This window comes from Lentinus tigrinus (assembly GCF_003813185.1).
Source record: "Lentinus tigrinus ALCF2SS1-7 unplaced genomic scaffold L226scaffold_36, whole genome shotgun sequence".
In the NCBI taxonomy this organism is placed as follows: Eukaryota; Fungi; Basidiomycota; class Agaricomycetes; order Polyporales; family Polyporaceae; genus Lentinus; species Lentinus tigrinus.
Window position 1 is genome coordinate 81,822 of NW_027137945.1, and position 24,813 is coordinate 106,634.

Consider the following 24,813-nt stretch of genomic DNA (forward strand, 5'->3'; position numbering starts at 1 on the left):
GCTCATCACGCAAATCCACCCCACACGGTCCTGATCTGATCCATGTGCACGTCGTTCTTAACGAACCGCCGCGACTTGCCCAGGGCGTTCACGCCTGCGCTTGCAGAGACGGCAATACAAGTGAGGCTATCAGGACGAGACTCGTTGGTACTGTCCGCGATGCTCTCCAGCGGCTTCGCGCCCGTTGATGGACGCTACGCTCGTTAAACATGCGTTTGCGGCGGACGGAGCACTCCTTCGGATTCGTGTCGCGCGGCGTCGATGCTGTGGGTGTGGGCTCAGGCTCCGGGACGACGGGTGAAGATGGTTCGAATGGAAGGGGCTTGTACGGGAGGGGCTTGTTTGTGTCCACTCGAACGGTATCGACGAGGAGCCATTCAAGACTCATTGTCGAAATGGAGGTAGAGAACAAGCGTGAATCCTCCTTCGAGTCGGACTCCTCGGGAGACAAAGCGAATACTAGGTCAGTAGGTACACCTTCCCGAAGCATCTTGCGCAGCATGCGCATTTTCTTCCGACGCATGGCAGTATCAGAAGGAATCGACAACGAAGACGGCTCGTACGAGCCCGTCGTCTGGTCAAAGGGTGGAGAACGCAGGATCGTCTCCAACTGGGGTTTGCGTGAACGCGGATGGTTAGGAACGGAGGGTTGGAGAAGGGGCGGGTGCTGAGCAGTGTAGGGAGAGCGCCAGGCCAACCCGTGCGTCTTGACGCGTATCCTCACACTAGACGTACGCGACGTGGAGAAAGCACGCGATGTGATGGAATGCGGGCTCCTGGCGGAAGCACGGACAGTGTCCATATCGATCTTGGGAACCGACTTGGAGCGAGAATGCATCCTGAATGGATTCCGGCTGGAGGTAGGTGTCTTGGGTGATGAGGATAGTTCGATCTGCGTCTTTGGCACTTGAAAGACCAGACGCTTCAGCAGAAAAGGGTAGCTCAGGGAGGGTTAGACTCACCAAGGTAGGACAGATCGAGGACGTGCGGCGTGTTACCGAGGACCTGACCGTGCTTGTTGTTCGTGGGTCTGAGCTTCGCGCGCGTTGCTCGCTCGAAAGCTCGTTCCGGGTACGCGGGGGAGGGGGAAAGCGGATGACTGCAACGGTGGCCATTGCTGTCTTGCTTTTCTAGATCAATACGAAGGAGAGCCGAGGACCAGCGGAGAAAAACCAGACGGCGCCTTGAGTTGATATCATGCGAGTTTCTGCTGGTTGCCTGCGGTATCGATGTGTTCAACATATGTGTAGAAGTTAACCTGCTGTATGTAAGCGAACGTGTGTTCCATTTCAGCTGGTTATTTTCCGGGGTTGTGGGTCATGCCTGGACTCGTAGTACTTTGCGTGGTGTCACCGTCGGAAATTCGGGATTGATCGGCACCTTCCGAGAACGTCTTGTCCGGCGTCTGACGTGCAGCTTATAGGGCCCTTCGGTCTACACGCTCATGGACCCGTTGTTCTCTCCTGAGTATGTCGTCCTGCGACATGTCTGACGTCGCCAGTGTCTATTCTTCGAACTCCTCTGTGGAATCGGCTCGTGCTCGGTCATCGCCCCATCCCATGACCGCGTTGCGGTTGCATGATGACTTGCCGTCGTGTGTCGTATGCGGGTTGGAGACACCTTTTGTTTGCTCGTATTGCGATGGAAATGTCCCTTACTGTTCTCCACTGCATCGGGTTCAGGTGAGGCTTGCACGTGTACAGACGTGTCTATCATGAAATTGACGTACATATATGCCATAGGATTCAGTCAACCATTCCGTCGAATGTACGAGGTCCCGTTACTTGAGATGGACGACTCGTTTTCGACCGACACGTGCTACGTCATTATCCGTCCATCTATTCCTCGCCGCTACGAGCTCGTCGACCTCGGAAGCAATCCACGCTGGAATACGACCGTACTATCCATGTGCTTCAGGCCAAATACGATGTATGATTGGATTGCCTCGGGTACATGTACGCGGGCTTTATGCAGGCGCGTATGACGGTGAGTCACATTTGAGATTGCGTGTTAGACTGAGAAGTCTGTTTGTTCGAGCTACTGACAAAGTATATAACAGAGGTCTTCACATACATCGATATCTATCTTATACCAGAGCTTTACAATCCATTCTCTCCCTACCCTTCGAACGCGATGGTCCCTCTGTTAGACAATCTCGTCGCGCAACCTGCTCGGGCTACCCACGTAGCATTCAGCTGCAACATGCAGTACTTGGACCAACCTTTCCAAGTCTTCTCGTCATATTACAATTCAAACAGGCTCAATTGCGAGAATAAGGCCGTTGTTAGTCTTCAGAAGAAGTGGCCGTCGTATGGTGTAGTGCGTCCAATCTATGGTAACGTGTTAGTGTTGAAGTTTGCAGACAGGTTTCTCTCTACGTATATAGATGTCGGAGATGGCGATATTGATGATATTTATACCTACTTCAGTCTACTATAGTCGAATTGTTACTCTGTGATATAACTAGCTTGTATGGCGCGACCCAGTCATTGTCTAGTCTGATCTCTTGTGAATGCCAAGGGCTTCATAGTTTTCTATGCTTATATCTCAATCCCGTTTGTAGAATCTTCTATTACAATCACCTCGAATAGTGACTCGTTCTTCGTAGGAACTGATCTAGACCATGCTCGTTCGTGATCATGCAGAACACTACCAGTATCTCCAAACAGCAACCTTGATGTATAGTAGACATGTTTTCAGCCACACGATGCTTGTGTAATTCACTTGCTTCTTCCTCAAGGACAAGTGCTAGAACCCGTCCATGTAGTGCTCTGGGCTGAAACATCTGTCTGGTCTTGACGTGTGCGATACGGCATTCATTCGAAGTTCGAAGCATACGAAGCACATAACCGCATGGTGTCCTTACGTATATCCATGGCACTATTCAATGGATATGGGTTCTAGTGTGTGATCGGCTTCGCTTTACGCCGTGTGATTATATTGGAGTGCAACAAATGCCGTGATCATGACCGCATGGTGAAGGTGTGCTTCGATTCATCGAAGGTTTCGTTAATCCTGTTATATTGGCAGTGAATGCTGATAAGTGATTGTGTACAATAAGAGAGCTTGGTTGACCTCACTTCCATGTTTGAAGGCATGTTGACTACTCAACATAAGTATCAAGTCCAACGAGCATAGTATAGCTGGTTGTCAGGGAACTGTGCACTGGGTGTCGTGATGGAGTATACTCCCACTATAACAGAGTACATCAGTCAAATAGGTATCTCGCTTAGGGAAGGCTGAACTCTACGTCACGGCCTTGTCTAATCAACGTCTTCCTTTGCATTTTGCGGAAGCGATTCGGTGGCTTTTCAAGGGGATCTTCTGGACATGATATTATTGAGATTGAAGGCATGATGATGGTCACATGTATAATTTCCGCACCTCGAAAAATGATGAAAGAAGCAAAGTATGCAAGATAGTACATGCGGTCGTATCCGACACTCGGCAAGACCCATTGTGTATTGTGGCTTTCTGTAGACGTGAGGTTCCACTAAGTCCATAGTTCATACGTGGAGGGAACAATTTGACTTACGGCAAGGATTGGGTTTTTCAAGGTTAGCAGAGTGCCCTGGCATGATCCGTTTTTCCATCTGTATAAAGCTACGGCGCCGGTCTGTACAACAGATGTTAGGTAGACTTGTCGTCTACTAGTACACTGTCCGGTAGTCAAACTCACCCCTGTTCGAAGACTGGAACTGTGTCCGTCAATGTGCAAGATAAAGCAGACAAGCAATGATTGTGGACCGTGACACGTACTTGTATCTTAGACGCGCTCCTTGTACTTACGGCGATGACCGGCCGATCGCAATACCGGTCTGCCGGTATAACCGGTAAGTTACGTTCATGTGATTTTGCGTACAATGGGCTCATAAGTGCCGGCCGGAAGGCTGCTGAACAGCGCCGGTTGCGCCGTTGACGCGCGCTATCTATCACAAAAGGTAACCGTACCCAAGTGCTCGTCCCCAACGAGTCGGTGTCACTCTGTCTTGTCGAACACCTTTTTCATCATCTTTCGCGTCCCAAGTTCTGTTCGTATGCCATGGTACGTTGCATGTACTCACGAGATCGCTTCATCCTGGGTTGTATTAGTATAGAGCAGCACCAGAGTGTCAATTATTCTGTCGTACGTCGTCTCCACTCGTACCTCGTACCAGGACTCCAGATGAGTGATCTTCGTTTGTCGGCTATCTTGAACCCAAAGATCATCACGGAGTATGACCTTCGGTCACAGCTCCATCTCCTGGTGAGTCTTCTCTGTCAAACTTTCTCTGTCCGAACCCTGACGGGTCTTGCAACCATTCTACATGACAGAGGGACTAGTGTCCTCCGCGGTTACAGAATAGCTTCCGGCTGATCCCCTCCACCGATCTTATAGAAGACTGCTGTGCCGCGAACCGCTGTCCCACCTGTAATGTCCGATGCATCCCCCTCTATAACTATGCCTCGTCCTTCATACGATCTGCTCTCTCGCCGTGCAGCTTGCAATCAGTGCGCCGTCAGGAAAGGTGAGTACAACTGGCATCAATATCGCCGATAACTAACTACTATTACTTGCTTAGTCAAATGTGACTTATCTGGCAGCCGTTCGGGTCGTTGCCTGCACTGCGAGGCACACCGTCTGCCTTGTCAGTGGCCGTCAGACGATCTCAAATGTAGCGGGAAAGTCAGAAAGGCTTGCGATACGTGGTAAGTACTTCTGACATGACATCTTGACGTACACTGCTAACGTTTCCGCCAAAGCCAGCGGTATAGAGTTCGGTGTCTTGTTATGCCCTCTAAGACTGCAATGGAAGCCGACGGCACACCATGTCCGAGATGCGTGCAGAAGAACATCCCATGCTCTTTCCAGTTTGGTAAGTCTGTCAGTAGTCAAACGAAGGTCATCCTTGGCTGACGGCGTTGTACACACATATTCAAAAGACTTATCGGATAAAGGCTCACCTGGCGATACTGATCCGAAGACGTGCGGAGTTGTGTCCGGTGAGCAGCATACTGCCTACGCTCGGCTTCCTCGTTCTTATCCAACATTATTACATACAAGAGCCTAGTGAATCCGAGTCTGAAACTGCGTGTTCATCACGGGAAAGGGTTGGATCTTCGCCTACTGTCAAACGAGACCGTACCATGTCATGGTGGGACGTCTGTTTAGGATCATCTAACGCTTAAACGTACGTTCAAACGATCGTCTTCTGGCGGATGGATACTAAGCGACAAATAGTAAATTGCCGACATTCTGGAGATCAACGACAGACGATACAGACATGATATTCTGTCGTTAGTGCAGGGTTTCCTCCTCGTCCCGTGTGGCTTTTGCCTTTCGCTGTTCTATTACTTTGTACTTTGCTTCGTACTCATGAGTCATTTGTACCGGTAGCTACTCAGTGTATCGTTCTTATCCGTTATCAAATCCATGTAGTCATCGTAGTCGTTAAGAATGGCACCTGCGTACTTCTTTTTCGTGCTGTCGTTAATATTAAGATCCAACTCATGCTTTCAACCCGAACAGATTTACGTGGGGAATATCGAACCAAGTACTCAAGTGCTTTCAATTTCTACTAGATGTTCTCCTCCAGTAGTCAACGCGCGCTTGGAATGATTCATGGTAGGATATAATAACTATGTAAAACATAGAGTCTAACGAACAGCATACGTTTAGGTTGTAGTCGTCAGAACCAAACCAAGGCGTAGCCACGTACCTCTTAAATTGTTGTCTCCGACCTCCATTCAGACACCGAGATTGCCAAACTGACTTTCACGTACCAGATTCCACGACATGTGAACAGACCGTCCACGTTAGCGCAGGTCTAAGCCAGTAGACTAATACTAGAAACCCCGATCATATCGAAAATGTAGAGATTCATTCTACCTACGCACCGGAACTTCAGAAGAGAAGACCATCTTCGATAGTACGTCCGTAAAACAGCCACGCCCAGAAACAGCATTGAATATCGTTTGTTTCTGCTGTTCTACAAGATGGGCAAACAAGGTGACCGCGATGACAAGAGGGGTGTAGAGCGTACGTGGTTTGGAGGCCGTTCGACAGGTTGCCACGTGCTCGCCACGCGCCATGGGAGTCTTTCCGACTCACTCCGATTATAGACGCTGGTTGCTGGCTTCATACGTCGGCGCCATCACGCAATGTAATGGGCCTAACCTTCGCACTCTGCCTCGTACTCGATGTATCGCATTGTGCACATCGCGAGGAGTATGTTCGTCTCCTTCGACAGGCCTCATTACTGGGACATTGACCTCGCTGTTCTCATGTCGTCGTAAACCCCATGATCCGATCCCACGAACGCCGTCTCTTTTAATCTCTCGAGGCCATCTCGTACCAAATGTCTACAAGGAGGAGCTCGACGACCTTGGGTTCAACGCGCGGCCAAGTGTTGTTGTCATGCGTCCTCGCGCGGACGTCGGCGAGACTCTGCGGTCGGCGCAGGAGAGCGAGTTGAAGATTGACGGAAAGATCTCGCTCAAGAACGGATCGGTTACGAATCCGAACGCGACGGAGATCACAGCAGGCTGAGGTATCCATATCGCCTTCAAGAACGCTGGTGTCGAGCCTGTGAGATACGTTCGTGGTGTTGTTGAGCAGTTCGCCATGTGAGTATTCACTGTCCAGATTGGATACTGATTATACGCGCAATACCGAAGACTTAGTACGCCGTCCGCTGTTCGAGGACACTGGAATGATCTAGTTTAAACTCATCATCCGTCATGACATGAAGGTCTTCTTGCCCCCTATAGGAAACTTGACCGGATACATCTGTGCGTACTCTCGTCTTCCTGTTCGTTTGTTCATATCTACTCATCCAAGTCGTACTCAATAGGTCAGTCTACCTGTCTGATGAGATTAAAGAGGTCACGGTCCCGACGCGCTGTGAATGTGAGTTCACTTTCTACGTGTATATGTTGTATCCTAATCTCATTTGTCGGAATTGTTGCCAACGATTCCGATGTCTTTAATCCAGAGAACTCGCTATGAAATTTGTACTTCGTCTACGCGATTGAGGTATATATTTTTGACGGAAGCGTGCTTGCATCAAGCTGTTCGTTTACTCCTGCAATGAAGGTTGTACCCTCGCTCCGCTCACCAAGTGCGTATCTTCACATCCCTTGTCGCGTCTCTTCCGTGAGAAGGCAATTTCCAGCTTTTGGGAAGACAACTCGAGCTTTGATGGGACAAGTAATTCAACGGTAGACAATCCATAGCAAGATAAACCGTTGAACGATATTCGTTCCCCACCGCTCGTACTCCATGTTTTTGGAGCCGTGGTATCAAGAAGATGGCGACGCCAACATGGTGTCAAGTACGACGCCGTCATCTAGTCCTCCATATTCATTCTCAACTACTATGATAGTTACGGTATGTCTCATTCACGTTCAAACAGTGTAAGCTCGTAGGGATTCGAGTTAATTGTTCCATGTCTGTAGAACACCCCATCTTACCAAACTCCCGTCTTGAGATTGGAAGACCCCTGAGAACTATCTCACGAACGACGAGAAAATTATGCAAATCGACTTGTTCAACATCGTTGGCAGGATTTGGGAGCAGACCGAGCAGTGACGAACGAAACAGTAGCAATCCGAACCAAGGTATCATTCAAATCTGTTCGTTATTGCCATGGTACGTCGGGTCTAAGCTCACTTATGTTTGTCGTATGCTTTATACTTACTTTGATCGCTTCAGTGCTGGTCCCGGCCAATGTTACAGCTCTTCGTCCTTTTCTCCCACTACCTGATCTTCGACATGGGTTAACACTTCGTCCAAAGTCGCGCTCTGAACATTGACCTTCGTGTTCGTTCGTTCCACTCGCATCCACTTCTCCTTATCTTGCTCGGGTAAGACGCCGTCACCGTCATCAACTCCTTCCGCTGTAAAACCAGCATACAAGTGACGATCTTCTCCTGGTTCTTGTGCACATCTTTAATCCACTTTCGTCTACAGTACTTCCTTCACCGTGCACATCTTCAGACGTGACACCCGCTGCAGAGCGTGGACATGATTGTGTACGACGTGCTGAAACATATACATCAGACGCAACGCTCCGACCACGTCCGAGACGGACTCTACATTCCGAACGGGTCAACGTACTTCACGTCGAGAATGCCCCCGACCGTGTTACATGTGAACGCTGCAGCATGTAAGCGCGTCGATACCTTCTACAGCTAGAACTGCTGACTTTATTTGATGTTCGTACTCGTCATGCATGCCGGGAGTCGCCCTCCGCCATCAGACATGTGGCCGATCGCGCGATGTCTGTACGTGAACCATCGTCTATACATCGTCGTTCATTACTAACCCCGCTTGAATGGAAGCGAACACAAGCTATGGGCGATACAACGGCCGGTCTTGTGGAGTTTATACGGATATAACGATATGCAAGGGGTGGTTTTCGGTTCGTTCAATCCCACTCTTCCTCTATATATGGAATTAGTACGTGACAATTTTCGGAATCCTTTGTAGTAATCATCAATTCTATCACTCGTCTGGCCAATCCCGACTAGATATCCGTTGCACGGCGAGCGACTTCCGTTTCAACCACGTATTGTAGCCGATGACGTCCTATCCTCCTGCGGGTACATAGACAGGGTTTAAACCATGGTCACAATCGCAATCACGAGGACTGTGACTAGTCTAGCGGAAACTTCTTGACGGCCGATCCCTAAAGCGATCATTCGTCTTTCTCCCACCCTTCGCCCCCTCAGGCTATCTACCACCGCAATTCTTCGCAATTCTTCATGTTCCGAGCTTCCGTCCCCTTCCTTGGATTTCGTTCCCTGTTCATTGCTATTTCGAGCTTCTCCGTCTTTGCCTTACGGTGTTTTATTAGGATCAACACCACCAAAGTCCGATCAAGAGGATAACTGCCACATTGCCATGTCACGGAGCCTGTACCTGCCGTTTTCGTACGGTTTTAGCTGATTACGACCGTGGACAGGAGCACGACTTCTTTGGAAACCTCCGTGGTGAGATGAAGATACAATGCGGGAGCCCTATTGAATGTGAGAATCGTTCTATCTACAAGACCGCTGTTCTGTCGGACAATACTGTGTTTCTCCGCCGCTAACGGTGTCCTTGTGACCACAGACGATAAACAAGAATGTTCAGATCGAAACAACTTTGTTGTCTTATGACACCGTCCGAAATATATTAACAAACTCCGCTTTCAAACGCGTCTGTCAGCAGTAACAAGCACGAACAAAGCCTGTCCTTTATTTTGGTGCTCAAGGTCGTATTATACCTACCGTACTGATTGAGTACGCAATCCTGTACACCACCGTCTTTCCACACTCCATGGCTGATCCTCCTCACGGTCAATCATCCAAGTCTCTCCAACGCGTACCTCGTGCTCGGCCGTCTCATGCGGCGGGGCGCGACGTTGGAACACAGGTCGATGAACCTGCTGTACCGGAACCGAGTACGCCCGTCAAACGAGTACGGTGAGTGCAAACTTGATCCGTACACGTTCTGAAAATGAGAGCTAAGGCTGATGTAACAGATTCACCGATAACGACGACGGCGAACACACCGACTCTTATCCGGTACCAAAACGCTTGGCCCTAGAGCTCCATTCCCCGACCGGCACCAAGATCGTACACATCGATCCCCAGTCATATGTTACACAACCTTTCGACCTCATCACCGATCCGTATGTGACTCATAATCAAGCACTGTTCGTAGTTATCGTTGCTTGGAGGCCCCTCACTAATTCCACGTAATTTATCAGTTACATCTCCAAATTCATGACGTACAACAAGTCTGAAGGCATTTGGTTCCCAATAGCCCTCGTTCCGGAGCACCAATCATGGGTCGTCGTTGACGAAAACCCGCTCGTCATGCACCGTGCCAACAACGGAAAAGCAATGATGGTGTGGATTGTAGGTTCGTTCGTCAGCCTCAGTCTGCACCAGCCACTTCCTGCTATGCACTCAACCCTTCAAGTAACGGTCGATCTCCTACGTGAATACGATCGTAGTCGACTCATCGCAATCCATAACTCGACGGCAACTGTTCCTATGAAACAAATAAACACTCTGAAGGTCTGCACCCCTGAGTCCGACGACTACGGCCCTCCTGTGCGTCAGTTCATTGCATATCATGACAAGTCATCCGCTCACTTTCTTCTAAGGGCTGTAAAGAGGTCTACGATGCGAGATCGATCTTTCAGAAGAAGTCTGTAATGACCCCGATATGTCCTACGCGCTTAACTTGCGGCGACATCGTACTTTTGCAATGTACTATAGTCCGTACCGAGCACGGCTCTGAATCCAAGACGATATCCTTTGTCTTGGATTCACTCTATTGGTTGGTAGAGAAACCACGATCAAGTGCGATTGTAACTCGACAAGAATCTCAGTTTCCTGATGTCATCGTCGCCGGTTACTGAACGTAGTATACTTTTGAGTGTTTTTGTATACAACACAGTCTGAGGATCGCAATAAACCACTTCCTGCAGTGTAAAACTTGGCCGACGCCCTTGCTATTAGATCGTCAGTAATCCTCCTCATTTCTCCCGGAAGCGTGACTGAACATGTCCTCCGTACGCCGCCCTCGGCCGACTACATATTCCAACTCCAACAAGCAGCCCCGGTCGACCTGAAAGAAATCAAGCTGCATGTTTTCCCCCGCGCGAATACTAGACTGATTAGGACCGGTTGCGACAGACAATAAGCTGTTCACACATTCCTTCAGACGGACCGGAATACCCACTACACGCAGTCTAGATTGTATTCAAGCATGGTGGCAGGCGTTCCTGAGGAAGAACAGAACGGAGACTCGTCAGCACGATAAGGCGACAAAAGACCGATAAAATATTCGCTGTCGGGGACGGTGGAGCAGTCTGGAGTGAAGTAGGAGACCCATGAGCAAAACCGGATTAATACGTCAGAATACAATGTATGTATCATCTGTGACGCTTCGTATTGAAGGATGTTATCATGTCTCAAAGTAAGCAACAGATGTATGAACCGGAATCGCGATATATGGCCAACATTTACCTGCATGATAGCGTCCTTGAAAGACGGCACCTTCTATCAAGTCGTCCAGGAGCGACGAGGTATCGGATGTGGGCGTCCGCAACAGCGCATGGAATGCAATGTACTGGGTACCGGGTATAAGGTTGCAGTGATATGTCCAGGCAGGAAACAACTGGCTATCAGCGAAAACCCGAACCCTCCTGGGCGATTGCGCGCTTGCCGAACTGACGCGCTCTCAACAGCCCACGCAATCGCCCGCAACACCGCCCTAATCCTAATGCTCGATTGCAATCCGCCCACCGTTTGGCAATCAGGGCAAACGACTGCTGCGCTTGCGAGCCTATGCATGTGATTGCGCGGCAAAGGCCAGCGAAGGAGTAGAAGGAGTGCGGACGCAACGCCAGTGCAAGACAGCTTGTAGCAGGCAGGGGGCATGTAGTATATAGCAACTATTGGATAGTCGTAAGTCAGTACTGTGTATATCGTTGGCTTCATATTTGTCGAGTTCGTCGTCGACCTCGCCATCCTCTGGCCCAAGTACGCCCTCTCCTTTGTTTTGTCCTCCTCGTCGGCCTCCTCCGTGGCAAGTACCCTCGCCCACTCGTGATTGCCATCGAACGTACTCGAGGGACCGTTCGAGTGGTTCGACTCCTTGTGTGGTACCGACCAGACGATCCCCTTGATGGCGTCATCCGTCGGCCGTCGGGTCTCGCTGGTCGTGCGCGACATGCGTACCCGGAACTTGTCCTCAGGAAACAGCTTGAGCCGAGATCGTCATCCGGACGCGCGGCAGATGTAGGAGCAGTTGCGGGGATCCCCTCCTATGCAAGCTTCATGACAAACATGAGCGGCTCTTGCTGCTCCTCGTCGTTGTCGAAATTCCAAGAGTGCTTCGCGGCCTCCCACAGGTCAGACTCGCGATCGCGAGGAGCACCTACACATACCAGTTGCGTCCGTACCGATCTGGGTGCCCCTCCCATGCCCTAACCATGTTCTGGACGCGCTGTACGAGCACCTCGCAGACGTTCGGGTGCCCGGTGAACTGGCTGATGAACATGTTGAGGACGTCCGTCGACGGCCAACGTTGGAATCAGCATAGGTATGTTGTGCGGTCGGGAGGAGTGAGCGGGAGCGGGACGTAGACCAGAGATTCTGGCCTGAACACGGCGGTCGTACAAGGATGTGAATAATGCGGGACAGCCCACGCTAAGGCAAAGCTCTGACTGGACATTGACCGGAACGGGATGATTCGGCCTACTTCCGCGGACTGACAAGTGTCTGGCGACGGCGTAGTTGTCGCCGTAATGTAGAGGAAACGGACACTGTAAGAAGTGCAGGAGAGGAGGTCTGGCGCGTCAGCGTAGATTGCTCAGCACGTTCCTTGTCAAGAGACGTACCTCGACGACTGTGTCAAAGTCCCTTTCCTTCTGCCCCGTACCCTCCATCTGAGCTGATCTGGTCGAACTGCAATGCAGACCGCGGCTCCTCTGGCTGGAGGACGAAGGCCTCGTGAAGAAAAACAACATCGCCAGCCTGAGCCTCGCGATCGCGTTCTCGGTCGAGCTCCCGCTGCTCAGGCTTGGCCTCCTGCTCATGGTCGCCCTCGCGGGGGCGTTCTTCAGAGAAGGCTGTCATGGAATTGATGACGCGCGGAAGCTCCTTGTCGCACTCTGCCTTTGCAGCCTTAAGACGAGATATAACAAGCCGCCTGACGAAGGACATAGATCCGGTATTGGAGCCAGACCCATGAGTGGGCATGTTACTCGAGCTGAGATGGGGTTTATGATCTGGGAGGAGAACACGACAGCGGACTTGCAGCTGTCGACGTAGTAAGTTCAAGTCAAATATATAGCAGTCGGTAGGGCGTCAGCTGGGATCGGGATGGCCGTGATCGAAAGGACTGACTTACAGTTGTGTTTACAAAGGGCCGGGATAGTGGAGATCATGACCGCGGAAGCGGAAGCAGGTCAACCGCCGACCCCTGTAAATAGACGACGGGCTCCATGATGGTGAGCTCGAACGAGAAGGGAAACTGGCATACAAAGCGTTAAGGACTGGGAGATTGTCGATGGGAGAGGTGCTTGAAAGTCGTGGCGCATGGATAGTACTCGGCCGGTGTAGTAAAGCTAGTGGTGTGACCCTATCCGCGCCAGCAACAGACTCCTGGCGCTGCCAGATGCGGCCGCTCAAACCGTCGGGCTCCTCCCTGAAGTCCCTGACATGTTAGACGAAGGGTGCTTAGTCGACATCCTGTAGAAGCAGACTCGGATTAGTCCCTGATTGTGATGGACATGTACGCAGTACTCACCAAACATTGTAATCGATAGTTAATATATAGCTGAAGGATCTTCCGTTTGCGCAGCTCCAGCAAGCATCTCCAACCGTGTGCGCAGAGAAGTTCCTTGTTTTCTTCGTCACCTCGAATCACATTGAGCATGACCTCTCGAACATTGCTGAATTGTTCACCCGAGAGAACGCTATCGAGTTCCTCGAGGGTGTCACGATCAAAATGAAAGAAGGTGGTGTCGTTGTTCGCGTTGCGTTTTCAGTGGCGTCCGAAACGCAGTCAGTGCACAGTAGTAATCGGGTGTAGAAGAGTATGGGTTTGGAGCTCCAATGAAAGCTGACTTATACCAGAAGCTCACCGTCCTATCGATGCCTGTCTCGTTCCTCGTCTTCCCTTCCCATGTCCTCCTCGTCCAGTTGTATCAGGCTCTCCCCGACCTTCTGTTCCAACTCCCGCGGGATCTTCTCCAAGTACTTGATGGTGTTCTGCGTACGGAGGACGTTTTCGATCTCCTGACTCATGAGCCGACCAACGTTCTTCTTTCCCGGACGCCGCATCACTTTGTGCTTTCCGTGTATACTCCAGCCAGGCGTGGTTGTCCGTACGATACGAGCGGTCGAGATCATCGGTAGACAGACTACGTGCAAACACTGTGGAGTCAACCGCGAGCGCGAAAATGTCGGTCGAAAGACGTAAAAGGAAAGACGACCGAAAGGTCTGATTCTGATGGGTTCTATTGGAATGAAGACTCTTGGTCGCCACGATGATTGTCGGGTTTCTTATAGTCTTCCACAGAGTATAGATCGAAAGGTCAGACGGTTCCAACTAGCCGAAGCGCCCATCGAAAAGTCACCGATGACTGCGAGGTTCGAACCCCTACAGCGAATGCCACATACCTTGACCCTCCAAGCTTCAACAACAATACCATTACGTTGTGAGAGCTTCATCCTGAAACCTCTACGTAGTACATCGAAGTTAAAGTCGCGGCGTCCTCCGGCCCGATAGTATTCATCCTAAAGTAGTCGGTGGTTATTCTGTATGGCACTCTTAACGCCGTTGACTTGGGAATTTGCTTGCAGGCGAAATAGAGTCACGACAGCATTCAATACATTCAACATAGAAAGTACATACAAAAACAGACAGGGAACTAGTCGATACAACTCAGTATATAATCGCGGACACTCGTCAATAAGTACACATTGGTAATAATAATGCAACAAGATAAGAAACGAAAGAAGAACTGCCTAGTCCGAAGACACAATCGCAAACTCTCAAACTCAGGCCGGCGCCGTGTGCAGCATCCATACTGCGCCGTGCGGGAGTCCCCTCGCCGGTATACCGCCCTGGACGAGTGACAACCCGAGGAAAGCACGGCGGTCGCAGAGGAAGTCAATGCGTTTGATGCGCTTGGCCTTCTCCAAGTCGCGGTTGCAGGGATCGACGATACGGCGGTATCGACGAACGTATGCCTCATTTACTCGTCGTCGTCCAGCCCCGTCGAGCACGCCGAGCTCGGGGCCGGTCACGACGAGGCGGAGTGCACGGTAGAGGGTGTGCAGGACGTCGCCGACCGTCACGTAGGGTGTTTCCCAGCTAGCACCCCGGGTCGGCGTGACGGTGATCGTCCAGGGGAGGTCGGCGCAAATGATGGCGAGCGACTCCGTAGCATGGCTCGTCGCTGGCTGGCAGACAATGGTGTCGATGAGCCGTGGGGGATGGGAGGGTAGTAGTACTCGCGCCGACTCAACCGGGAGGGACATGTCCCAGTCGAGTGGGGCGGAGCGGGTTGCGTCAAGTAGCGGGTGTACTTGGAGCTGCGCGTGCACCGTAGCCCGGTGCGGTATGGAGAACGACGTGGTCGGCCCTTGTGATGTTCGTCGTTGTGTTGTGTGCGGGGGCTGTCTCATGTGAGTTGGGTGGGTTGAGGCAGAGCGGGACGAGGAGAGCGTGAAGGGCTCATCCGCGAAGTGGACACGTCTGCGGGACATGTCGTCGAGGGGAAAGTGCTACAGCTGCAGGGTAATGGCTAGGCGGCCGTTTTATATCCAACTGACATGTTCACCGTAGCTTGTGTACATAAGCGCTCACTGCTGCGTTAGCATCCAAGTACAAACAAACCCAGGTTTTCGACAGCGTGTCGACGCTGCAGGACCTCATACCGGAGCCATCTTCGAGACCTGGAGACCTCGTGTTCAGACGGTGACTTCGCGACAGACGTTTTCGGTGGCAGTCGTCAATAAACAGTTGATTTCGTGCTTATTCAAAGGACACTGCAAACATAACTGTGACCGTGAATCATATCCGAACACCATACACACTAGGCGATAAACTGCCATAGACACCACTAACGACGCACATAGTCTGGACGGGCTCTTTTGGCAATCTCAATGCGCGACGATCGTGACTAATCTCGGGTCAACCACTTCCTCCATCTCCTTCCGAATCGTCGTCCGTGTCCGTCCCAGTCTCAACGCTGTAGGGAAGATTAATAAAGTACTCACCGCGTTTTCGACCTTTCTCGCACATGGGTCACGAGAGGTGATAAGACACCGTACTCCAATTGAGGGGTACGAGCCCTTTTCCCATGTCGCGAATACTCGTCGTAGAACCAAATTAATATAGTGGGCGGTCGTAAGCAGCGAACGATGCGAGCTGGTGCAGGACGGGCCGAGATCAGCTTGGATCGTGTCGTGGGGAGACAACAAGAGCTGGCGCCGACTTCCCGAACGTCATGACGGGCGTCTGCTGTTCATCGGCCCTACGGTCCGGCAAAGCCCAAAATAATCACATACATGTGGCCCCCCAAGCGCCGCAATCTGCTTGCGGATCACACTCGATTTACTAGTTCGCACCGGTCAGACGCACTCGCAACCTCGGGTGCGCACGTACTTAGATATGTCCTTTTATCTGTCTATAAAGAGTGGGAGAAGGGGGCGTCTGAGGCCCGTGGCACGTACATGGACGCCATGTGGTACCGCGTGGCTGCCATGTGCGCGCCCGAGCTTGCGAGGCGGTCTGGGTTCTGGCCGAGCTTCCGAGGCCTCCCGACTGTCTTGCGCCGAGTTTACGAGGCGGGCTAACATAACGGGCTGACATGACCGGCTCACGCGCCAGGGATCCATGCTGAGCTTGCAAGAGGCCCCACTACTTATCTTGCGCCGAGTTTCGCGAGGCGCTCCATCAGCAAAAGTGCGAAAAACATGAAGACCATATGCAATGCATCGCGAGCATTGCAAACCACTAATGACTAGGTATTGGATCGAATAACGTTCGCATTACTGATGTATACTATAAACTTGCACCGCTATGGATTCCATACCTGTCCTAGCACTTTGAATATTGGATACATTATCATAGCACTGCGATGTCATGCGGATTCGTCCAATGCGTTCTCATATCACAACATTGCACCATGAATGGTATCAATACACATAAAAACACGAGACATCCGGTAGGGCGGCAGGGACTTCAATCTCACTAGGAGTATATGCTACAGTTACATGCAGGCCCTCCTACGCAGCGCACGACCAGTGCCCATGGACAAGCAATAGTCTCTTCAGGAACCAGAACTGCGCCACGTTCCTAGATCAGATCACTCGGTCTCATGCGAACGATCACGAAATGCAACGTACCTGCGCGATGGCATAGTCCGACGAGTTGACAGCCCGGAGACCCTCCTCACTAGAGATGCCGATGCCAACGTCCGCAGCTTGGATCATGCTGATATCGCCAATAGCAAGTGTCATCACACCAGCAACCTCTTGACGAGTTTCACGAAGAGCGCCTTCTGGAAGGGAGGCAACGCCTGTTATGCGTGTCAGTGCATGCGTATCAGACGGTAGACCATTATGCTTACGCCGACATACGTGTGTGAGCACGCCACCGTGGATGACCAACGCGGATCCACCAGGGCGCTCGTCGTTGTGGCCGACGAGCGAGGACATGGGGCCGGTGTTGACGCGCTGGCGAGGATAGCCGGCCGTCTGCTCTTGCTGCGATTCGTCCAGACCAACGCCGTCTTGCTGCAAGACGCCGCTCTCGGAGAAGAATTCCTCGACATCGTTGAGCATCTGCATATGGACTGGGATAGAGCCCTCGCCTCCGCCGCGAATGATGATGATGTTGTCGTTGTGACCGATGGCGATGGCAGTCTCGAGCATGTCGCCAATGAGAACCCAGATCTTGATGTCAGCTTCCTTGAGGTCCGCGATCGCCTCGGGGACACCGTCCTGGAGACGGTCCTCGTTAGCGGTCGCATCGAGGAGATGCAGGTCGTGTTCGATCTCATCCGGAACGGCCTCGACCTTCTCAAGGGAGACGTTCGCCTCATGGTACCGCTTCGACCAGGACTCGTATTGGCTCTCTGCGGACAATTTGTGAGATCGAACAATACCAGGCTTCTAAAGATGCTACGCACCAAAGTCAGCATCCGGAGACCCTCGCTCGCGAACTCGGCAAGGTGCTCCTCGGTTGTCCGAACGAAATCATCATGGCCAGGACTCCAGTCCTCGATGATGACGTTGTCCGCGCCCTTCAACAGCAGGTAGACCTTGCGATCTTCATCGTCCTCATCCAACTTGCGGAGGATGACACTCATGCGTTTACGCGCACTCGTTAAGTCGAGGATGTTCAGGAGCTTGAACCGCTCGTACTTGCCATGGCGCGAAAACGGTGTCTGCAGGATCAAAATCTCCCGGACGCGGCCGCGGAACATGAAACGGACGTCAGCAGTGGCTTGAACGAGTGCGGCTTCGTCGGGCCACTGCGCTTTGTACTGAATAGCACCAGTATCGGGATCGACAGATACGAGCGCAGTGTGGCAGAGGGCGAGCACAGTCCAGAACCCATTGTGCATGCGGCCGTGGCAGTCCTCAACCGGGCCAGAGACAGCACGCTGAGCGGTAGTGATGTCTGCGAGGAGCGTAGCGTCGGTGAAGTGCGCGCGCGGACGTGCTCTGCCTTCTTGACGGCGTCGGCGGAAAGCGGGTCGGGGGTCTTGGCGGTCGTGGAAGTGGACGCGTCGGACTTCTTCGCGGATGGCGGGGAGGTAGACCGGGAGGGTCTTCCTCAGGCACAGACTGGATGCGGGCGACCTCTTCTTCGACCTGCTCATCGCCGTGGTTAACGCGTGCGCAAATGGTACACTATGGGGTTCTGAGTCAGCGTACCGGTCTTGTCAGAGAAGATGTATTCAATCGTCCAAGGTCGCCTGACAGATTCCAGCTGCGCGCTAGTGTGGCCTGCCCGGTCTTCTCGTAGAAGATCTCGCCGTCGAAGTAGATGAACAACGCCTGGCATGTGGGCACGCCCTCGATGGAGATGTACAGCGAGATACGGTCGATGTTCTGGAAGGCGATGAGTGCGAAAACGGCGGCTATAAGACCATTAATCCGGGGGTTGTCGTCGCTTTGAGTATCGCCGTACAGCCAGGGCGCGCCCAAGGGGAAGTAGCGCTGTTCGAGCACTGCGTCTACGATACCGCAGACGATAGCCATGATGGTGAGAATGAGAAGATTGATGAAGCTAGCCGAATGGGCAGTTCAGCAATCACTGCACGACGGGATGGGGCGGTGAAATGACGTACACTTGTGGATTCGACTCTGTTTGCTGGGCGTCGCGCCCGAGTTCAGCACGATCTTCGAGTCCTCGCCGGTGAATAGGACAACACCGATAACCCACTGCGTGTTGCGCAGAGTACCACGGAGGAAGACCATGTTCGTGTCGGCCGCAGTCTTCCCGTCCGAGGTGACGACTGCGGCGTTGACCTTATACAGGTTCCTGTCTGACAGAGGCGTGGATGTGGGCAATGGAGGACTTGACGATGGAGGACATGGACTGGTACTTGCTGCGGTAGACGATGATAACGTGGGTGTGTCGTCTGACTTGCGATCACCAAGAATGCGGTTGCCGAGCAGCTAGATACGCAACTTGGGCGACGACGAGCAGTGTCAGGGATGAACTCGGAGTGACCCTCGATGAACGTAGAGAACAAGCGGGTCGCCGCCCTCCTTCCATGGGGGCTCCTCCTCAAGATACGCGATCTGGAGGTCGGGTACGCGCGCAGAAAGGAGCCGCGTTCTCTTGCTTCCCACGGTTGAACTTCGAGTACCGCTGCATCGAGACGATGAACTTGAACTTGCGACGGGCCATGCGCTCGAGCTCGCGCTCAAGCTTGTCCCTGTTGCCGCCGAAAAGCTGAACGAGGTTCTCGATACTGTGCAGGAGGTTGATGGCCTTTTCGTAGTTCACCATACCGGACACCATGAGGTAGAGCCACAGAGCGAAGTCCAGATACACGTACGAAGTGTGAGCTCAGAAGCTGCGGACTTGAAGCCGATGCAGTAGAAGGGGAGGTCGTCCGCCGTGGACTGGGCCTTCTTGTCCCCGAAGTTCGCGCCGTTGTACATGTGAGGGTTTCCTTCACGAGGTTGTCCCACTTGATCGGATGAAGCTGCTTCAGGTACTCCCGCAGCGTAACGCGCGTGTTCTGGTCTTCCTGACCGATGGTCTCGCGGAGAGAAAGGTGGATCTTCTCGCTGTAGTGGGACGTGAGGACGGTGGGCATGGCATCGATGGGGAGAGGCTCTGCGATAGCGATTGTCAGCGACTGGGCGAAGAACAGGGGAACCGGGATGCGACAGCGAGGGTGTGGGTCTGAAGGGCGGCCGCGCTACAGCGAAGGGTTGAAAGACCGGATACGCGAGCTGTGGGGCGCGTCGTGGTTGCAGAGAAGCCCGAAGTGGGCAGAGCCAGATGCCGCGTTGCCGATATGCGGTCACATGATTGACGCGCTATAACGGAAGCGCATCGGCGCCAGCCTTCTCTACTCACCCTTCCCTTCCACCTCCAGCACTCCCTCTATATCACGAAGACCAGACCACGAACAGCGAAGACGGCGTGACACTTCAGTTAGCCTTTGGCAAGTCAAAAGACTCGACCCCTCACTTCCTCTATCCGCGCACCACCCCTGACCCCATCCCCCTCTCTCCTTCAAGCCTTTAGCGCACGCGATCTACGTCGCAAGTGAGAAGTTACACGGACCTGCTTCGGAAAAGGTCAAGTGAGTGAAGCATCTACGTGAACCGTGCGCATATAGCCCACTCCGGGCGCATATACTCACTATCCGCTCCTCCAGCAACGTCGAAAGAAGAACTCAACAAATCATCCATACGTACGTCCCCCTTTTCGATGAGGACGTCGGTCTTCTCGCTGCTCATGCCTCTCAAACTGAGAACCAGGGTGTCATCGACACTTATCTCATCGGCGACCCGTCGCGCGCTCGTGTTGGTATCGAGCTCCTCGACTTCAAGCCCTTCAACCTCGTGGACAAGCGCACCGAGATCACTTACCTCTCAAGTGTGTCACCAAGGCCATGATCGATATCATCATCCAGCTCTACACGCGTAACAAGATGAAGGAGATTGAGAACCGTCTCGAGGCCTCGACGTCAAGGAGTTCGCCACCTGCGGTTTCCATGCTTTCGCTCTCGTTTGTGAGGAGGTTGCCGGTGAGTCGTTCACACCATCCATGGTTCGTGCGTCATCCTCCAACGTATGAGAAGCTCCACCATCTCCGCTTGCGCTGTCACTATCTGAATCGTCCTCTGGTTCGCCATCCTTGCGTTCGCCTTCAAGTTCCACTTCCCGCCCTTCATGTATCTTATCATCGCTCTTGCTGACGACGGATATTATGACGCTTTCGGTCGACCGTGTCTTGCCCTCGGACGAATCCAACAGTTTGGATCTCGCCGAGATCTTCGCGTACGCCGTTGCTTACGGTCTCTACCTCACGCTGTCGACGTAATGTTCATTCGCTGTATGCGCGTCTTCTTCATGCTGACGTTTCATATCTAGGATTGCTCTCGTTCCAATCGTCATCTGCAACGACACCCAGCTCCACGCCGTCGTTTATCTCCCACTCGCCGTCATCTCGCAGGCCCTTATCTTCATCACGTGTTTGCACGGCTTCTACCAGAGACTCGGATCCAGGTACATCTCCTATCCTTTCTGCGGGCTGGTGTGCTGACCTGGTATCAAGTCCTCTGCAGGCTGAATAATCAACGTCTTCTGCCCGGTACGCCTTCCGCATCCACTGGCGGCCATTGCTAAGCCACGCATAGGCAAGTTCTCAAGGTCAGTGCTTCCGAGCAGCTTCGCGGCCCTCAAGGTGGTCTCCCAGATCATCCGCTAGCTGGATGGCATCCAAGACGACGACAATCTGGACGCGTCCTGCGACTCTGCATCCACCTAGTATCCTCGCTCCCACGATACCTACTCTCCCCCGCGTCTCGACGACCTTGCTCTCAGTGCTTGCTTGATATACGCTGTCAGTATCTGGCTTGATTGCTCTGGCTTGGTTTAGATGAATTGCTATTACTCGCTGTACTACTACATTAGCTGGACCAATATAATGAGTGTTTATTGCGCTTATTTCTGAACATCATCCTGTCGGCCCAAATAGAGCTCGGTTTGTATATCCTCAAGTTCTCTGCATATCCCGGGATGCAACGTGATATATTCCAGAACTTGAAGGTGCACCGCCGAGCACTCGATACCCATGGCGGTGCACCGCCATGCTCTGCGATACCTATCCATACCCTCGCAGTGCACCTGTAGCTTAGCGATGCATCGCGAAGGTATGGAGTCCCTCCGCCAGATATGGGAACCACGGACAAGTCTTCCAAAAGCTCCGAATTACCGGACAGTGCTCTGTTGGGTATTGAGCGCTATGTCGGGTATGCATAGGTGTAAATATGTTTTCCATATTTTGTGCGCTTTTGCTGATGTCCCTGCAGGTTTTCCAGCGTGACAATGACCGTATGGACTAGACAACACGACGGGCTAACGGGCCAACATGACGGGGTAACGCGGTAACGGGCTAACGGGCTAACGGGCTGACATGACGGACTAACGGCCTGGGTGACGGGCGCACTTCTAAGTTCTGCCTGTCTCTGAACCCAGTTTTGCTTTGAAGCATTGGCTGACACGACGGCCTCATCCGTTAACAGGATGGACATGCATCAGGTTGTGGCTAACAGGTACGGGCTAACGCGATGGGCTGACGACCAACAGGATGAGCTGATGAGGTTTAATGGGGTACTGAGGCGGGGTTCACGTTCAATGAACTATACATTCATCATTTTATTGAACATGAAGCCGAATCTGAAGTTCATAATGTGGATATGCCAGGCTAGCACTGAGCCAAAGGCGAAGCCCACGATATGCATATCTAACGTTGAGCCGAAGGCGAAACACCCTCGGGGAGTGGGAAACTAGTCCGTAGTACTCTCGCACTATTGAATATGAGCTCGGGCGCGCACATGGCAGCCACGCGGCACCACATGGCGTCCATCTGTCATAGACTCCCCCTTCCCCCATTCTTTCCGCAGCCGGGATGCAATCGCCCGCTGCCACCGTATTGTCTCGCACAAGATCGTTGCTCGCGACGCCGCTGGTCTTCAATCTCGCAATCCGCACATAATCCTTAACTCGTATGAAGTACTACGACGTGTTGCTGGGCGAAGCACTCTAGCCGATCTCCCGTTTAGTCTCGTACATGCCCAAACCGTCGTTCGTCAAGCCAACCACGGACGTCGTCGACTTGCTCGATCGCCACCGCAACGCGCTCCAGGCATTCGTCAAAACCTCCGTCGACGAGTCGGTCGCCCGAAGTCCTTCAGGCGCCTTCTTCTATCCTCCTGGAAGCTGATAAAATCGATGACGAGCCTGCATCCGCCGAGCTGCAACCAGTGAGTTTCAGCGACCACGCCGGACTGGAACCTGTCATTCCATTCCCCTTCGCCGATCTCTGTTTACTCCCCACCGCGTACGTCTCATCCGAACAACAAACCGAAGGCCCCAATGTCATCGACGAGCTCTGTGCCGCCGCCGTCTCTGCAGCGGGCCACACGCAAGCTCTCCGTGCAATCAGTCAAGCCCTGCGCAAGAGTTCCGTACCGCATTCGTTTTTCCTCCTGCATATATTGTATTCTTGCTGACGCCCCAATCTCCTGTATGCAGAAATCCATCCTCTCTGCGATCGTCATTTTCCGGACTGAGTTCGACTTCGACCTAATAATCACGCCTGATGTCATCTCGCGATTCCTCATTGCACCTGCAAGTGTGACTAGCGTCGGTTACAACGACCGCACCGCAGGCGCCGCCTCAGTTCATCGCGGAACAGGACTCCCAAAGCGAGAGAGACGGGTTAGAAGAAGGCGAGGAAGATGAAGAGGGCGGCTGGCGCACCCACGTCGTTGTCAACATAGTTCTTCGACAAGACGGCTGTATTCGCGGAAGCAACGCGAACGCGGAAAAAAGTACGTCAACATGTTCACTGTGCTCGAGTCCAGGTTTCGACCCATTCTTGCTTCTGCCTAGGCTTGCGGTCCAGTCGTGTTCGTGCCCTCTTCTTCCCTGATCTGCTGTTTAGTCCGCGGTCCCCGTCTTCATATAGAGAAACTTGCAAAGCAACGTTCATCGAAGACGGCCTTCCACTCCCTCTTCAATTTCTCCTCCTCCCGCGCTTGCAGCTCTCACCATGGCCTCGCATGAGCCACTTCCCCGAGTCCGTACTGATCTGAATGAGCCCAGCAGGTCTGAGATCACTATCGGATTACAGTTTTCCCCGCAAAACTTCGAACTCAAGCTATCAATCGCTCCTCTGTCTCCTATGGTCTCGCCGCAACATGCTATCATCCGAAGATTGCATCATGGACATTCCATTCCACAATATCTTGTCAGCTGTACAACCTCTGCATCTACTCGCCTGCTCTCTCCCCGATTACCTTCCGTCCCGTGGCTGTCGAGCGCCGACGCGGACGCCGATCAAGGACTTCGAGATCATCAAACCCATCTGGAACGGCGCGTTTCAGTCAATCTTTTCGCCCAACACAATGCCAGCGTGAGAAGAGAGAGAACACGACGAACCACACGACAGCGGGTCGACGACAAGTAACTTGACCTTCAGCCAGAAGATGACGACCACCAGGATGAACTCGACCAATACGAAGACACCCGACGTACGTAGTACTGACTCTATGTATGTAACAGTTGCTATCTAACAAATGTTCCCAACGTAGAACTTGAAACCTTTCAACGATACCACATCACGCATACGCATTCTCTACTACTTCGTTGCCGTGCACCCATTAACCCCTTGTATGCGCTCGCGATCGCAACAATCGCTCAACCCTATTGACAATCACTCGACTGATTACAATCCACCAGTACGATTGGGACAGTCTCCCGCCCGATTGCACGCACTGTCGAGAACATGTCAGATCGGCAACCGCGCAATTGATCACGAAACACTCGGGTGTACGGCTGTTACTACTGGCGGCATTCGCGAGTACTTTTCTGCAAACCAGAATGCCAGACTCGTGTAAATATCATACTTAGAAGCAATACACTCACAGAAACGAGGTCGGCGATCTACTTGGACGACAAGTTACTGGTTGTCGTCATCAAACCCAGACAAAGTACTTAATTCCGACGCGGTCTCCAACAGCAGTTAAATTGCATTGATTCTACGACCTTCATCCA

At 52.4% G+C, this 24,813-nt stretch overlaps 10 protein-coding genes across 10 annotated transcripts; 5 read left to right on the top strand and 5 right to left on the bottom strand.

The window, feature by feature from the left end:
* Positions 1-5: 5 nt before the first annotated feature.
* Positions 6-1,115, bottom strand: L226DRAFT_547705 (uncharacterized protein; the record flags this gene model as incomplete). The annotated part of the gene is made up of 5 exons (XM_067682517.1): positions 6-194; positions 227-337; positions 359-906; positions 963-1,049; positions 1,076-1,115. The coding sequence occupies 5 exons, from the start codon at positions 1,113-1,115 to the stop codon at positions 6-8; spliced, it is 975 nt and encodes a 324-aa protein (XP_067531103.1).
* A 369-nt stretch (positions 1,116-1,484) lies between these two features.
* Positions 1,485-2,497, top strand: L226DRAFT_525832 (uncharacterized protein; the record flags this gene model as incomplete). The annotated part of the gene is given in 5 exon segments (XM_067678992.1): positions 1,485-1,594; positions 1,750-1,955; positions 1,975-1,986; positions 2,060-2,319; positions 2,468-2,497. 5 exon segments carry the CDS (start codon positions 1,485-1,487, stop codon positions 2,495-2,497), a joined length of 618 nt encoding a protein of 205 aa, XP_067531104.1.
* A 1,296-nt stretch (positions 2,498-3,793) lies between these two features.
* Positions 3,794-6,529, top strand: L226DRAFT_525833 (uncharacterized protein; the record flags this gene model as incomplete). The annotated part of the gene is made up of 13 exons (XM_067678993.1): positions 3,794-3,833; positions 3,942-4,045; positions 4,093-4,126; positions 4,158-4,246; positions 4,482-4,508; positions 4,563-4,689; positions 4,744-4,856; positions 4,924-4,983; positions 5,510-5,534; positions 5,732-5,795; positions 5,857-5,909; positions 5,990-6,019; positions 6,231-6,529. 13 exons carry the CDS (start codon positions 3,794-3,796, stop codon positions 6,527-6,529), a joined length of 1,065 nt encoding a protein of 354 aa, XP_067531105.1.
* A 1,182-nt stretch (positions 6,530-7,711) lies between these two features.
* On the bottom strand, positions 7,712-8,289 carry L226DRAFT_525834 (uncharacterized protein; the record flags this gene model as incomplete). The annotated part of the gene is made up of 3 exons (XM_067678994.1): positions 7,712-7,928; positions 8,099-8,138; positions 8,205-8,289. The coding sequence occupies 3 exons, from the start codon at positions 8,287-8,289 to the stop codon at positions 7,712-7,714; spliced, it is 342 nt and encodes a 113-aa protein (XP_067531106.1).
* Positions 8,290-9,301: 1,012 nt separating this feature from the next.
* Positions 9,302-11,255, top strand: L226DRAFT_574645 (uncharacterized protein; the record flags this gene model as incomplete). The annotated part of the gene is made up of 4 exons (XM_067685078.1): positions 9,302-9,447; positions 9,507-9,656; positions 9,735-10,083; positions 11,226-11,255. 4 exons carry the CDS (start codon positions 9,302-9,304, stop codon positions 11,253-11,255), a joined length of 675 nt encoding a protein of 224 aa, XP_067531107.1.
* A 662-nt stretch (positions 11,256-11,917) lies between these two features.
* Positions 11,918-12,741, bottom strand: L226DRAFT_574646 (uncharacterized protein; the record flags this gene model as incomplete). Its single annotated transcript, XM_067685079.1, has 2 exons — positions 11,918-12,029; positions 12,422-12,741. The coding sequence occupies 2 exons, from the start codon at positions 12,739-12,741 to the stop codon at positions 11,918-11,920; spliced, it is 432 nt and encodes a 143-aa protein (XP_067531108.1).
* Positions 12,742-14,547: 1,806 nt separating this feature from the next.
* L226DRAFT_525837 (uncharacterized protein) lies at positions 14,548-15,258 on the bottom strand (the record flags this gene model as incomplete). Its single annotated transcript, XM_067678995.1, has 1 exon — positions 14,548-15,258. One exon carries the CDS (start codon positions 15,256-15,258, stop codon positions 14,548-14,550), a length of 711 nt encoding a protein of 236 aa, XP_067531109.1.
* A 1,524-nt stretch (positions 15,259-16,782) lies between these two features.
* Positions 16,783-19,835, bottom strand: L226DRAFT_574648 (uncharacterized protein; the record flags this gene model as incomplete). Its single annotated transcript, XM_067685080.1, has 8 exons — positions 16,783-16,839; positions 16,903-17,075; positions 17,127-17,631; positions 17,688-18,414; positions 18,485-18,793; positions 18,857-19,185; positions 19,307-19,504; positions 19,572-19,835. The coding sequence occupies 8 exons, from the start codon at positions 19,833-19,835 to the stop codon at positions 16,783-16,785; spliced, it is 2,562 nt and encodes an 853-aa protein (XP_067531110.1).
* Positions 19,836-20,959: 1,124 nt separating this feature from the next.
* On the top strand, positions 20,960-21,460 carry L226DRAFT_574649 (uncharacterized protein; the record flags this gene model as incomplete). The annotated part of the gene is made up of 4 exons (XM_067685081.1): positions 20,960-21,069; positions 21,124-21,258; positions 21,318-21,343; positions 21,390-21,460. 4 exons carry the CDS (start codon positions 20,960-20,962, stop codon positions 21,458-21,460), a joined length of 342 nt encoding a protein of 113 aa, XP_067531111.1.
* Positions 21,461-22,825: 1,365 nt separating this feature from the next.
* On the top strand, positions 22,826-24,656 carry L226DRAFT_525840 (uncharacterized protein; the record flags this gene model as incomplete). The annotated part of the gene is made up of 9 exons (XM_067678996.1): positions 22,826-22,940; positions 22,975-23,222; positions 23,290-23,400; positions 23,426-23,588; positions 23,650-23,836; positions 23,891-24,172; positions 24,209-24,290; positions 24,351-24,429; positions 24,499-24,656. 9 exons carry the CDS (start codon positions 22,826-22,828, stop codon positions 24,654-24,656), a joined length of 1,425 nt encoding a protein of 474 aa, XP_067531112.1.
* Between the last annotated feature and the right edge of the window lie 157 nt (positions 24,657-24,813).